The 15142-nt window shown below is 40.0% G+C and overlaps 1 protein-coding gene across 1 annotated transcript in view; it reads left to right on the top strand.

Moving 5' to 3' along the window:
* The window catches only part of si:ch211-225b11.1 (uncharacterized protein LOC561694 homolog), a 43177-nt gene extending 28596 nt beyond the window's left edge, over positions 1-14581 (top strand). Inside the window, exons 9-13 of the mRNA XM_041786635.1 lie at positions 9187-9327; positions 9577-9676; positions 10274-10374; positions 10474-10641; positions 12602-14581. Coding sequence (XP_041642569.1) covers positions 9187-9327; positions 9577-9676; positions 10274-10374; positions 10474-10641; positions 12602-12730 — 639 coding nt within the window. The 3' untranslated portion in view covers positions 12731-14581. The remainder of the gene's footprint in view (positions 1-9186; positions 9328-9576; positions 9677-10273; positions 10375-10473; positions 10642-12601) is intronic.
* The last annotated feature ends 561 nt before the right edge of the window (positions 14582-15142 follow it).

Below are 15142 nucleotides of genomic sequence, written 5' to 3'. Positions count from 1 at the left end.
TGATGTACAGATGATATACACACCTGGAAAATACATGTTCACCGCCGACACTCTGTCCAGAGCAGTGGACAAAAAGGAGAGTGCAGACAACGAGAAGAGTGCCGACATACAGGCATACGTTGACGTGATCGTGACATCACTACCGGTTACTGCAGACAGAACTGAGCAAATCAGGAAAGAAACCAAAGAGGATGAAACAATGAAAGAGCTTAAAGAGACAATACAAAAAGGATGGCCTGACAGCAAAAGAAACTGTCCAAGGAGAATACAGGATTATTGGAATCACGGAGGGGAGCTCACAGTGGTGGATGACATCATATTCAAGGAAAGTAAGCTACACGACAGGACGGCGAAACATCTGCCTACCTTGAAGCGTGGCGACAGAGTACGTCTCAGAGACAATGACACAGGCACATGGAGACAGCAGGGATGCGTCGAGGAAGAAGTTTCTCCACGTTCTTACAGGGTCCAAATGGAGTGTGGACTGTCTCTGAGAAGGAATCGCACGGATCTTCAACTGCAACCGACTGATGAAGGAACAACAGCTCAGGAGGTGGAGCCTCAACAAGATGCTCCTGAATCTCCTGAATCATCCAACAGCGAGCAAGATCATGCTGACAGATGTCAGACAGTAGTGTCTAAGTCACCAGCTGCTGAGAGACGTTTAAGACCTAAAAGACATGTTCAGCCACAGCAGAGGCTGATTGAGAGTTGCTGAAAAACAGTATGGACTGTTTTTGATGGAAGCAATGTGGACTGTTTACAGTAGTATACTTGCCCTGAGTGTTTTAAAAAAAAAAGAAAGAAAGAAAGAAAGGAAGTGAATGATATACTGTAATGGAAAAACTGAAATGTGAAGTCTGATAATAGTATTCTAGGTCCTATGGTTCTGAAGGATTTGAGGAATTGTTCGCTAGAGTTTATTGTTTCCTCCTTAAGGGACACAAATGGGAGAGGGGGAAAATAGATAATGTTTACATAGTTAAGGAATAACTGTTTTGGGGTTAGAGCTAAACATATTGCATAGAAACATGTTTTTTTCTTTATGGGGGAAAGATGTGATGTTATGTGTTAGTAACGTTAGAACTCCAGTTCCCAGCATGCTCGGTGGAGTTACGCATGCGCGGAGATACATAGTGACAGGCAGTTGACGGAAATGTCCTGATATGCAGCAGCACGCAATAAAGTGCATATTCCTGGAAACACGTCTCATTTCATTCATGTATTGAATGAAGGTACAACAGATAGGAGGAGGGAGAGGGAGAGAGTGAGGCCTTGTTTACATGACGTTTTGCTTCGTTTTCCATTTTCATTTCCCAAAAGTTCCACTTTTACACGACAATGTTTTGAAAACAATCTCCATCTACACTGCACAATAAAATCTCTCTACAACAAGGATAGTGTTTTTCATGTGTTTTTGATCATTTGTAACATTTTTATCATACACGAGTGCATGAGAGTAATTCAGCACTAAATCCTCCTCCTCATCACCGTCGTAGCGCGGCAGCGAAATTTTACGGCACATATAAACACAAAAATGCATTGCAAGACCAGTCTTATTATAACAAAATACTGTTAAGACTGTTTGATTTTCCAGGGACAAACTTTTCTCCTAAAGCCTTTGATTTCTCATGAATTTTCTCCTTAAGTGCAGCACTTCCTACTTTTAGCGCAGCAAAAGAATGATAGCCTTTTCAGAACAATATTTCTACTTCCCCTTTTTCAATTTTATCTGCTTCCTGGAAGTGATTAGCTATCTTTTTTAACTAAACACAGAAGCTCTAATCCTGTCTCCTCCATCAGCTGTACATTGATATGTAGCTGGTGGAGGAGGAGACAGGGGAGTCACAATACAATACAGTAACTTTATTTATCCCCGAAGGGAAATTCAATAAGTTATTTAAACTTAAAGAAAAAAATATAAAGTCTAAATCATTTCTGAGCAGCAGATATATAGGAAAATAGAAATATCATTCTAAAAAAAGGCTCCACTTGCACTCATGAGCAGTGCCGCGCTTTATGAAAAAATCCACGAGAAGTTAAAGGCTGTAGGAGCTGAATTTGTCCATGGGGAGTGAATTATTCTCAGCGGATATCTACATTATAACAAGACTGATCTAGCAAAGCATTTTTGTGTTAATATGAGCCGTGAAATATCTCACACCAAAACGGTGTTGCTGTGTAAACGGACAGCCAAAATGCTACAAAACTTTTGCGTTTTCACTCAAAAACGTTGTCGTGTAAACAGGGCATCATTGGGAGAGAGAGTTCAAGACAGGAGAGAGTCCTGGAGAGAAAGAGCTCCCAAGAGAAGGGACAAGAACATTTTATGCCTGAGCTACGCCCCCTCCCCAAGATGTGTTTGAGCTACACCTCTGTCTGCGCCCAGTCCACATCTGCACAGGGTGGGGGGGTTTAGGAGGTCTGGAGATCACACAAAGGGATCTTTTGGTTCAGTCATGGTGGAGGGTTTCACACCTTGTCAGGAAACCTGGCCCAGCCAGCCTTTGTTGTTCTACATATGCAGCAAGGTCGATGCCCTACCATTCCCATCGATTGCCCATGTCTGAGAGAGGATAGGTGTCAAAGATAAGAAAACAGTGGGGGTGTTGAGACAAAGGAAACTAAACCGCCATTACACTCCGCCCTTGTGATTATTAATTAACCACAGAAACAAAAAGATAGAAAATAAGATAAGATAAAATAAAATAAGAGTCCCAACTTTGAAACAAGCATACAAAACTGTTCATGGTATTTCAAGTGTCGGAAATTTTTGCAAAAACAGTCCATTTCCCAGCGCTTTGTAGTAGTGAGATATTAAGAAATTGAGTCCAGCACAAATGTTCATGAAAGGTTCTGCACTGTTGTCATTGGCATTTGGAATGCTGTGCACAGAGGTTCTTCAATGAAGAATGAGTGGGTTGTAGTGTCCATTACAGTCTCTGAAGGTACTGGCTTGAGTTTGTTAGCCAAGATTGTGAGTTCGTTTTCATCAGGACTCTGTGGAAATGTTCCAAATTCAATGCAAGGGTGTTGTCTTTCAGGTTCATAGAGTCCTTTGGAACACGTATGTTCAAGAAGGAAGCTGTCTCCTTCAGGGAACAGATTGTCCTTGCACAAAGAGTTCAAAGGGCCCTCAACGTCCATGAGTTGGGGTGGGGGTGGAGTATTGTTGTGAGTGTTGGTGAGGGTGACAATGTCTATGAGTCCATCAAAAGAAACAGTCTATTCAGATAGTTACTTCTGCTTCTGGGCCTTTGTCTGCGCTGCTCTTCTTGTCATCCAGCAAGTTCTGCGGGGTTGCTGGACTGCTGGTCTGCCAAGTTTCTGCTTCTCTAAAGACATGATGCTGCTATGTCTCGGCTCTTCCGCCGGCAGCAAAGTCCGTGTCTCAGTTCCTCTGCCAGCTGTGAAGTCGGCGTCTCAGCTCCTCTGCTGGTCGTGAAGTCTGCGACGTCCCAGCTCCTCCGCCGGCCGCGAAGTCCATGACGTCTCTGCGATGCCCCTGGAACCTCCCCAGTCCCTGGACTCCTTTGTTGGTTGTACCAGCTTCGCTGCTGGGCCGCTGGAGTCCATCCTCGTAGCTGAAGAGGTCCTTCTCAAGGAGCCATTAGTCTTCTACAGCTCAGCGGGAGATAAAGGACAGGACACTTCCCTGCAGTTCTCGGCAGAAGGTCTGGTGGTGTGACTCAGCAGGATGTTTTGCTTGAGCCCTGGCAAAGTTTTTTTTCTGAGAAGAGACTCAGACAGTTCATATTAGTGCAGTTAGGGAATTATTGATTGTGCCTTGAATTTCATGTGGAGGAGTCAGACTCAGGAAATGGCATAAAATTGGTTATTCAAGTCTGTAATAGAGTCCATTTGTGGTATCAGCAAAATCAAGAAAAAACACATAGTACGATGGCATAGTCCAAAAGAAAATACCCATAACCAAATCAAGCATAATGATAAAATACCCATAACCAAAATAAGCATTGACCATAGATGTCTCTGAACACTCATGTGTTCACAAGGGAAGAATTATTTCAATGTTCTGAACAAAAAGAAAGTTCTCAGATCCACGTGGAGAAGGATGTGCCACTATAACAAATTTCTCTCAACCTCTTTTCTGCAAATTAAAGGTGGGCGCAAAAGGCACTTAAACATGCAAATCATGCAGGGCTTATCTGACACATCCCCCCTTTGTTCACATGTAACGGGCCAAGTCACATGTGAACAAACCACGGGCACAGAGGTTTGATCCACAACATGGCCAATACTGTGGATCTAGAGCTATAAGAAAACAATGTATCCCCCCTTTAACAAGTGCATTCTTGTAAAAGGGATACATTAGTAGCAAAAGGTGGGTAAACTGTCAGGAAAGAAAGTTGCATCAGGGACAGGACCATCTGATAAAAAAAACTTGGTGAAGTGGCAGACAGTTCACAGAGAGAGTGGTTCAGCTACCTATGTGGAGCTTGAGAATGGCAAGGTAGCGTCCTTAATAAAAACTGTCCCCCTGTGTGTGGCAATCCATTTCTCTATGAGCAAATCCACTGCTGTTGAAAGCAAGATCATAGTGAGGAGAATCTGGAAGATCAGGAAGAGACTCAGAATTTGGGCATCACAATCATCACTATGAATGAAGACTGTCAGGGAGAAAAATAATAAATCATCTTAATGCATTCAGTGAAGCATAGGGTGTAAGAACAACTGTTAAATGTAAGTGTTGTGTGTCTATATGTGCCTTGCTATAAGCCAGGGTGAGTGCAGGATGTAGCTCCATGTTGGGCTAAAACTAACTTTAATGTAAGCTTAATGCAACCGTAGGTATCAAACACTAAATTAAATCAAAATCTTTGAAAAAAGAGTGTCTGACCACTGGTCCGTCTAGTATGGACATAGGAGTTGGTCTTACCAATTTGATTCATAAAACAGATCATAGCCTGAAGAGATCTTGCATACCATCAGGAGCATCAAATTAGAAAAAGGTGTGTAGTATATAACTTCACATAAATTCAAAAGTTAAAGAGACCATATGAGTTGCCTTTTAGGTTGTTTCCACCAAGCGGTCTGGCTCAGTTCGGTGTGGTTCGGCACGCATTTTTTTTGCGTTTCCATAGAGCAAAAGTTGGAAAGGGTCCCAAAAAAATGACCCTTACCGTCCCACATTTTGGCACCCTCCCGTAGGGGTGCCAATCTTACCTAACCGTATCAAAAAGGTGGAGCTACACACACAACAATAGGGGCTGCACTGACGTCATATCAGCGCTCGACACAGCTGCTCGCCTCCGGGCTTCAAACACGGAAGTCTGCGCTGTGAGAAGCGGCTGAAAATGGGAGAAAAATTGCTTAATATCTGCCTAAATGGGAAATATTTGGACTCGACAGAGATCCAAACTGTTTCCTAGTCTATGGATATTGATATTTGGCCACAAATCAAGTTTCTGGCGTTTATCTGGACCTGATTTTAAGAACACAAAGCAGAGCCCAAAGGCTCACATCAGCCTGATCCAACCGCGATGGATGTGAAACTAAATTAATGTTTAAGTTTTGTGAATACAAAACCTTAGAACAGTTCATTCTCATCTGTAACTAGTTATTAATCTACTTGTTACGTTAGATAAACTGTGAAAACATCGCTCTGTGGTTGTTGAACGGGCTCATAAAACTTCAGGCTGCAGACTATTTTAAAACGAGATCAGCGTACCCTGGATTTCTGACTTAATCTAGCTTGATTTTAACACCAGCTGAACTTTTACCTTATTTTTAATGCAGTGAATTCTCACAGTACAGCTCTAAACTTTCATATTTTGTTGTATAAACTGTTCTAGACTAGATATATTCATATATTAACATAGCGTTACGACTCAAACCATCTCTGAACACGTATTCTAGCAGCCGAGGATCTGTACTGACAGTGGTTAACATCATTAAAATGTAGTTATTTTTTTAAAAAGCACTTTCAGCTGAAATAAAGCTGTTTACTGCTTATTCCCTACTGATTTCTGTCACTCATCCTTTCTTTAACTCTGCAGCTGGAACAGCCGACTCACGCTGTCTGTGACTTCACATGCATGCTTTTACAGCCCGCCCACCCAAGTGAGAGCATGGGCGTCTGTGGAAACGCAAACTATTTTGGGGTTTAGCGTACCAAACCATACCAAACCGAACTGAATCAAACCGGGCCCCCTGATGGAAACACGGCTACAGACAGGGTTAAGACTGAGCTGCAATCTCTTACCAACTGTGTCCCAGCAGCAGAACAAGGGTGGCTTTGTCCAAAAAGTGTGAATCACTTTCCATATCAAAAGGACTCCTTTGCCATTCTCTCCACTCAAACTGTGTAGTGAAAACACTCTGCAAACAATTAGTCCTTGGATTTAAAGATTCCAGCGTTGAGCCTTGAGTTTAACTCCAGTCACCACATTCTAATTTTCTCATCATCATTATAATCATCGGAAAAAAAAGCAAGAATGACCAATTTCATAACAAAATTGAGAAAGGCAAAGGGCAAAAAAAAAAAACAAAACAAAAAACAAATGGCATAAAAACTCAACAGCAACTGAGAAAATCATATTATCAACACATAACTCAACAGTGACCGAGACAGACATACACTAAGAGACAAACATAAAAACAAATAAACATTAAAAACCCCATTCTGTTTAAATCCAAGTCTTTTGGATTGATCAAAAATGGTTGCTTTTGCTTCCTGAAGACTTAAAAAATAAGATTAAAAACAAAATCATTCCTTGTGTTGTCAGGCTCAATTTGAAACAAATTTAGCACAGGGTATATTCTAAGTTTTAACTTAAAGAAAAAACTCTTTTGTTATCTCGTTCCTGTTCCCTTTTAATGAAAGAAAAATCGTTTCTCAGATTTTATACTTTTCCTTAGGATTTTGCTGTGTTTTTTTGCATTTCTAGGTTTTTCAAATTTTTTTTTTTTTGCGTTGCAACATTTTTTGAAATATTAATGGTACCATTACTACTGTACATGTACTTAGGACTGGTTTAGCCTTTTTTGACCTAAAACTGAGAGATCCCCCCCTATTGGGAATCCTAACTTAGTTGCCCAGACATTCAAGTATTTTAGACTTTCCCCACATTTCATTCTCATTACATCCACAATCAGTCCCTCCGGAGGTCCCACCCTCAACAGAGCTCTCTATCCCAGATGGAGGCCGTGCACAACAAATACAATACAGACATCTCTGCAAGGATTGCTTCGATCAAGCTACAAGCAATAAAAAGCAGATAACTTCATTTTAAGGCTACAAACAACAAAAAGCCAATTGCTTCGTGTTAAGGCTACGAACAACAAAAAGCCGATTGCTTCGTGAGGGCTACAAGCAACAAAAAGCCGATTGCTTCGTGAAGGCTACAAGCAACAAAACACCAATTGCTTCGTGAAGGCTACAAGCAATAAAAAGCTGATTGCTTCGTGTTAAGGCTACAAGCAACAGGAAGCCGATTGCTTCGTGAAGGCTACAAGCAACAAAAAGCTGATTGCTTCGTGTTAAGGCTACGAGCAACAAAAAGCCGATTGCTTCGTGAGGGCTACAAGCAACAAAAAGCTGATTGCTTCGTGTTAAGGCTACAAGCAACAGGAAGCCGATTGCTTCGTGAAGGCTACAAGCAAGAAAAAGCTGATTGCTTCGTGTTAAGGCTACAAGCAACAGGAAGCCGATTGCTTTGTGAAGGCTACAAGCAACAAAAAGCCGATTGCTTCAGGAAGGCTACAAGCAACAAAAAGCAGATTGCTTTGTGAAGGCTACAAGCAATAAAAAGCCGATTGCTTCGTGTTAAGGCCACAAGCAACAAAAAGCAGATCAACTGTAGATATCATGAGAATGGAAATGCTATGCCAAAATAAAAACCCAAATTTTAAAGAAAAAGAATGTCAGTATTTCAGTGCTCACCAGATGAATTTTGCTCGTTCATAGAATCCCAGCAGTGATGATTTAGGCATCAGCGGTCAGTCCTCCCTTCTCAGAAGGGGAATTGAGGTTGGAGGCTTGGAAAAAAACTTTTTCTGCTCCAGGATGTCTTGTTCACTGTCCAGCTTGCCCCAGATGATCACTCGAGGGATCCCACTTCTGACACCAAACTGTTGTTGCAATTTTTCTCTGTTGCTGCGGGTGAAAAAAAGAAATATTAGACAATTTGCCGGCTGAGCTACGTCCCCTCCCCAAGATGTGTTTGAGCTACGCCTCTGTCTGGGCCCAATCCACATCTGCACAGGGTGGGGGGGGGGTTTAGGAGGTCTGGAGATCACACAAAGGGACCTTTTGGTTCAGTCATGGAAGAGGGTTTCACACCTTGTCAGGAAACCTGGCCCAGCTAGCCTTTGTTGTTCTGTCTTTACATATTCAGCAAGGTCGATTACCCATGTCCATGAGAGGATAGGTGTCAAAGATAAGAAAACAGTGGGGGTGTTGAGACAAAGGAAGCTAAAGCGCCATTACACTTCACCCATTTTTGCTACATTAAACCCCTTTCCACAACTTGTTGTTGGCCTTTTTACCCACTTTTGCCGCTTTAAACCCGTTGCCTTTTGAAGGAGGCTATAGACTATGGCATAAATAAATAAAGAAATATTTAAGTTGCTTTGATAAGTTACTTTTCAGGTAAAAAATAAAATATGGTTATCACAGCTAGATTTTACAAAGGACCATGGCTTTGCTGACCTCCATGGGCCCCAGGAAGCTCTCCCTTTTACCCCCCTCATGGGCCTTGCCTCTGCTAATCTTTACTTCTGAGAGACTCTGTCTCTCTAAAATGCTCCCTTTATACACATTTTACTATATTCACATTTTACTAACCGGTTGCCTATTAACCTAGTTACAAAATACTCCTCCAGCTGTTTGTCATTATATCTTTTACTTTTCCAGCCTTTTGTTGCCCTGTCCCTCCTTTTTTGAGATGTGTTGCTGCCATCAAATTCAAAATAAGCTTATATTTTCATGAAATGTCTCAGATTCTACGTCTGATATGTTGTTTGTGCTCTACTGTGAATGAAATAAGGGGGTTATAATATTCAAGAATTATTGCTTTCTGTTTTCATTTATATTTTACACAGCGCCCCAACTTTTTTGGTAGTCGGGCTGTAAAACTATCTCAAAACTTGACTTCCCCTCTAATCTGAAACTGTATAAGCCTCCTAAATGGATTACTTTTATAACAAAGTGTGTTTTCTCTTCAGTTTGCCACAGTCGAAGTGGGAGTGACGTTCATTAAAGACGAGTTCGGTCCAAGCATCCTGCGCTACCTTGAGAGAGAAGAGCTGGTGACGCTGGCTGTGTGCATGGTCGGCTTTATACTCGGGATTCCTCACGTCACAAGGGTACATAAAAAATGTTTTGAAATATACATTATACTCATAACACATTTTACATTTGATAGGAATCTCAAAGGGCGGCATAATAAAATCTAGCCCAGAAAACAACAGCACGTAACTACACATCATTTCACCTCTTCAAAGAAAGAAAATGAGGACGTTTGGCCGTCTATGTGTTGTAACTGTTGTGTCTCTGCTGTCAGATGTGTTGTCATTTTGCTGCATCTCTTCTCTGTGTCGTCTCTGCTTGCACAGGCAGGGATCTTTGTGTTTCAGCTGATGGATCACTACACTGCTGTGGTGTCCCTCGTCTTCCTGGCTCTCTTTGAAGTCATCGCCGTCTGCTGGATCTTTGGTAAGATCAACGTAAAGTTCAGGCTTACATTATATACACTATATTGCCAACAGTATTCACTCACCCATCCAAATAATTGAAATCAGGTGTTCCAATCACTTCCATGGCCACAGGTGTATAAAATCAAGCACCTAGGCATGCAGACTGTTTCTACAAACATTTGTGAAAGAATGGGTTGCTCTCAGGAGCTCAGTTAATTCCAGTGAATCTGGCCTGCACAGAGTCCTGACCTTAACCCAATAGAACACCTTTGGGATGAATTAGAGCAGAGACTAAGAGCCAGGCCTTCTCGTCCAACATCGGTGTGTGACCTCACAAATGTGCTTTTGGAAGAATGGTCAAAAACTCCCATCAACACACTCCTAAACCATGTGGAAAGCCTTCCCAGAAGAGCTGAAGCTGTTATAACTGCAACGGGTGGATGGACGTCATATTAAACCCTATGGATTAAGAATGGGATGTCACTTAAGTTCATATGTGAGTCAAGGCAGGTGAGCGAATACTTTTGGCAATGTAGTGTATCTTTATTATAGGGTAAATTAATATTTGTGATCAGTTGATTAAAGAGTTCAATCAGGAGCTGCATTTTCAAATCAGGTGTCCCAAAAATCTCCTTAATGGTGAAGAGGATGATGGGAAAAGGTCCAAACATCTATTTTCGTGTTTGCTGGCTGCTCCTCTGTCCCTTGTTGGTGCTGGTGAGGTTGAAATAATCTGATGTCCTCTGACTATTAGAGTAATAATGACTGTAACAATGATTTAACGAGGTTTTTACTTTGCTCTGTTCCCTGTCACAGTGTATTCTGACCTCCAGCATTGCCCAGTTCACTCCAGCTCGCTACGGGACGTACACGTACCCGGTGTGGGCAGAATGTGTGGGCTGGTTCGTCTCACTGGTCTCCATCGTGTGGATCCCGATCGGAGCCATCCAGGAGATCTTAAAAAACAAAGGATCATTTCTTCAAGTGAGTAAAACACTCAGTACCATAACAGATTCATGTAAAAGTCAGACAAATAAGGATCTATTCTAACCCTAGCATGTAATGATTACAAGATTAATGATAAGAACTTGGGGTGTAAAAACAGGAAGCTTTAACAACAAAAGATTGTCAAATCAAAAGAACAGGAAGAAAAACACAAACGAAGCGTAAAAGAATAATAAAGCAGTTAAATAAATAAAAGTAAAAGAGTAAAGTACAAAAAAAAGAGGTAAACAATAAAAACAGTCAGAGAACAAAGCAGTGGCATAAAAAGCAATGTAGAAAAATAAAAGCAAGAAAAAGAGAAAGAAAATAGTATTTTGATAGTACAAAGCAATAAAAGGGGAGGAATCAAAAATAGGAAACTAAAAGTGACAAAACTATTTTTTTTAATTGAACCTTTATTTAACCAGGAGAACAAGCTCTTTGAGATTAAAAATCTCTTATTCAAGAGTGTCGTGGCCAAGACAGCAGCAGCACAGTCAAAGTTACAGACAAAAAAAACAAGTAAACATACAAGAAAAATGTCAAATGTCATAAAACAATAAAAGGAGAGCAAAGACACAAAAAGAAAGAGCAAAAAATAATGTAACAGGTTTAAAAGAAGAAAGAGCTAAAGAAAAGCTTTAGAAATGTAAAAACTAAAAGAAAAAGGTGACAAAATGACAAAAAGTTAGAAAGGGAGAGATAATAACAATGAGACAAAATCAACAAGACAATGCAATAAAATAAAACAGCAACAAAATCACAGAGAAAATCAAGACAAGACAAAAATAATAGAGAAAAAAATTAAAAAATAGTGAACAATAAAAGCAATGTAAGAGAGAAATTTATTAGTACAAAAAATACAATAAAATAAAACAAAAAAAGAAACAAAATTGCTGAAAAAGAGAGAGGAAAAACCAAACAGGGGATAAAACTAGTTAATCAAAATATTATTCAATAACAATATTATTGCAGGAACAAATAACATCAATAAAGAAAGAAAAAGAGAGAGAGACATGAGTGAGAAATAAAAAAGACTAAAAGAGCAACAAAAACAGAAAAAGTTATGTAAGAGAGAAATAAGGGTAATAAAAGACACAAGCATTAAAAAAAGAATATGCAATAAAACAAAAAAACAATAAGAAGAAAGGGCATTTCAGAAATAAAAACAATTAATTGCAGCCAGACAAAAGAGACAAAATCAGAAAAGAAAATCAATAAATAGACAAAAAGATATAAAAAGAGATAAATCAGGAAATAGGGAGCAAAGTAAAATGTAAGAGTGAAATAAATGGCAGAAAAAAGATGATAAAAAAATGTAAAATAGCTGAAGAAATAAAATTGCTGAAATAGGCTACAAAACAGGAAATAAAAGCAGTAAATCAAGATAAAACAATCCAATGAGAAGACAGTCATTAACATAATTAATGTAGGAAGAATTGGGTTTAAAAAGGTAGAGAACAAAGAGTTTGAGAGAAAAGCGAAACAAGGAGGAAACAAAACAACAAAATGAAACAAAAGGTAAAAAAGGTTATGAACGAGATTTTAGTGTGAAAAGAAATAAAAGCAATAAAAAGGGTGAAAAGCAATAAAAATAATAAACAATTAAGGACATAATGACAACAACAGAGGTAAAAATAATTGAACAAATAAGAGCAGTGTTAAATAAAAGTCACGAGAGCATAAACAAATATTAGAAAAGTTAAAGAAAACCATAAATAAACTTACGAAAGACTGATGTAACTAAAGAGCGTAGAAGACTGGCCAAATGCTAATATTTAGCAGAAACAACATCCAATGTATTAGCACAAATATTATCATGTCATATTCACGCTTATCTAGATTTGTACCACACAGTCAGAAATACAGCTGGGGCTGACTCTATGTTATTTTTCTCTGTATGACACCGGTCATAGGTTTGTAAAAGTCGTCTAAACTTTTGTTTCTGTCTGACCCTCAGAGACTTAAAACAGCGATGACGTCCACCATAGACCTCGATGCTGAAGATTATCTAACAGAAAAACAAAACCACAACAACGCAACGTCTGAGACGTCATTCATTCAAAAGCAAGAAATGGACCAGAGCTGAAGATAACACGCCCTCTAGTGGAGGTTTTAATGGCGTGTATTTGTTTTTTGTTCAGTTAGTATCCTGTAGACTAAACCGGTAAAGGCCTTGTTTTTCTAAGAGGCATTGCAGACAGAATCGGCCTCTTTTTCATCTCACAATGCTTTGTAGTTTTCTGTTGTGAATGCAGGGACTATAAACGCAGTGTTACGGCCGTGGTCAGATTGTGTTTTGTTAATGACAGGGTGTCAGCCATTATATTCATATGCAGTTAGAAAAAAAGTCAAATTATTATGTAAGTTCTTGACTAATTTACTTTTGCATCTCTTATGGTTGGTTATGGTTGTTGTTGATCATCATTGATGATCTGAAAAAAAATCTGTAACCTGCTATTTCCACATATAGCAGCTGCACCGATCCACTGGCAAATCATACTGCGGAGCAAATCACTCCCTTTCTAGTCTATCAGAGCTTTTCCACTGCCCGTGCTCCAGTCCGGCACTGGTATGTCCCTGAATTGCCACTATGCTGCGCTTCATTTGAGCTACGCTGCAGGTCTAATTTCAGCACCAGCTGCTGCAAAGCTGCATCAATGCCAGTCGATCAGAAAGCTCCAAACAAGTGTGGAGTATGAGTTCTTTCAAAACACGACACAATACTCAGACTCCCGATTGTAAATCATCACCATATCAAGTTTATGTCTCATCCTGCAGCGAGAGCGAAGAGTCACTGGGACATCAGAGGGTCACAGAGCTACAACGGTGCCACTGATGAGGAAAAGTTAGTTTTTGAGGACATTTAGCAAAATAATTTTACATAAAACCACAGATAATTTCAGCAAAACTTAACCTTTTAACTTTCTAACTGTTTCTTTCTAGCTGTTCTGTATGGTGATAAGAGCTTAGCTCAATGCAAGGCTGTTAACAAAAACAGGAGCATGTTGTTTGGGATTTTTCTCCAAACTGGGAGCCATTGTAAGGATGCTCATAGTTGTAATGCGTTCTCTTTTTATCTACAAAGGAGTCATGCCACAGCATTTTTAACAAGTTGTGTGAGGTGAATGGAGGACTGATTAAAACTAAAATATGAAAGCAGCAATAATTTTATCAAAAAGAAGACATTATTTCCCTTTTATTGTTCTAGATATGTTGCTGACATGACAAATCCCAAAAAGTAAAACAAATACACTCTTACCCTTTATCCCAGTTATGAGTCTAGCTAAAACAACAGAGCTATCTCTGAACATCCTGTTTTTAGGCCAGAAGCCTCAGCATAAACTTAGAAATGTTTAACTTTACGTTGAGTGTGTGCTGTCTGAATGTATCTGACCTTTGACAGAGCAGACATGTAAGAGGTTCAGAATCCTAAAACTGACAAAGAGAATCAGACTAAACACATTTCACTCAATACAAACCCTTTTCTACTACAAAGACCAGGGCTACTTTGGCTTTAATTGAAAAGAGAGCTTTTCCTTTAAACGTGGCAAAAGTCTGAATTTACTGAAGAATGTAAGAAAGCTATTTAAAGGGTTATTTCTATATTTTTTAATTTGAGTTGTATAATGTACTTGGCCATAGTAGTGCCATCAGGCTCCCTGTTTCAGTGATTTCAGTGGAGGCTAAGGCTTGACAGCTTCAGCCATTTTCAAAACATTGTATTTTTTACCCAGAAAGCCTCTGTGTTTGGCGCCATTTTGCAGGAAACAACAAGTAACTTAGCTTAAAGAGGACATATTTCACCCCTTTAAGACGAGTTTATATTGGCAAACATTGGTGGAAAAAAAGTGATAAAAACAGGTTAAAATTTAGCAAAATTGGTGTAAAGAGGATACTGTGTAATATAAAAAATATTCTTAGTTTCTTTAAGGCATCTGGCGACCCCCTCTCAGTGTCTCGCAACCCCAAATGGGGTCCCAACCCAAAGGTTGAGAACCACTGTCTTAATGGATGTGGATCTTCTGATCCTCCTCTCAGGATCAGGAAAGGAGGGCGGAACTTTCTTCCAAGCGGACCTGGGGGCGGGGCTAACTATCTGAGAATGGCTAGTGTCAGCACACATTTTCTGAAAGGTGGAGAAACAGAGGGGGGTAGGGAATGGATATGTTTGGTACTTGAGGGGATTGTGGACAAGCCAGGGGCACATATTTGTGTTAGAAAAGCCTGACAAAGTGATTTTTGCGTAGTATGTCCCCTTTAAGCAAACCTAAAATTAGCGAGTTCACCTCAAGTAGCAGTGGCGTGCCGTTTAACGTGGATACGAGAGGAAACCTTTATGAGGAACAACTTCTGCAGAGGGAGCCTGAGAGGGATTGAAGCTTTAGTGGAGACTGGTCAGCTTACCTGGCAGTGAAGGTGTGGAAACTGTGAACCCATGCCCAAGAGAGCTACTGCTGTCTAAGGCTGGCTACAGACTACAGCACACACTAGCGGCTGA

This window comes from Cheilinus undulatus, linkage group 5 (assembly GCF_018320785.1).
Source record: "Cheilinus undulatus linkage group 5, ASM1832078v1, whole genome shotgun sequence".
Classification (NCBI taxonomy): Eukaryota; Metazoa; Chordata; class Actinopteri; order Labriformes; family Labridae; genus Cheilinus; species Cheilinus undulatus.
This window is presented reverse-complemented; position numbering and strand designations above follow the sequence as displayed.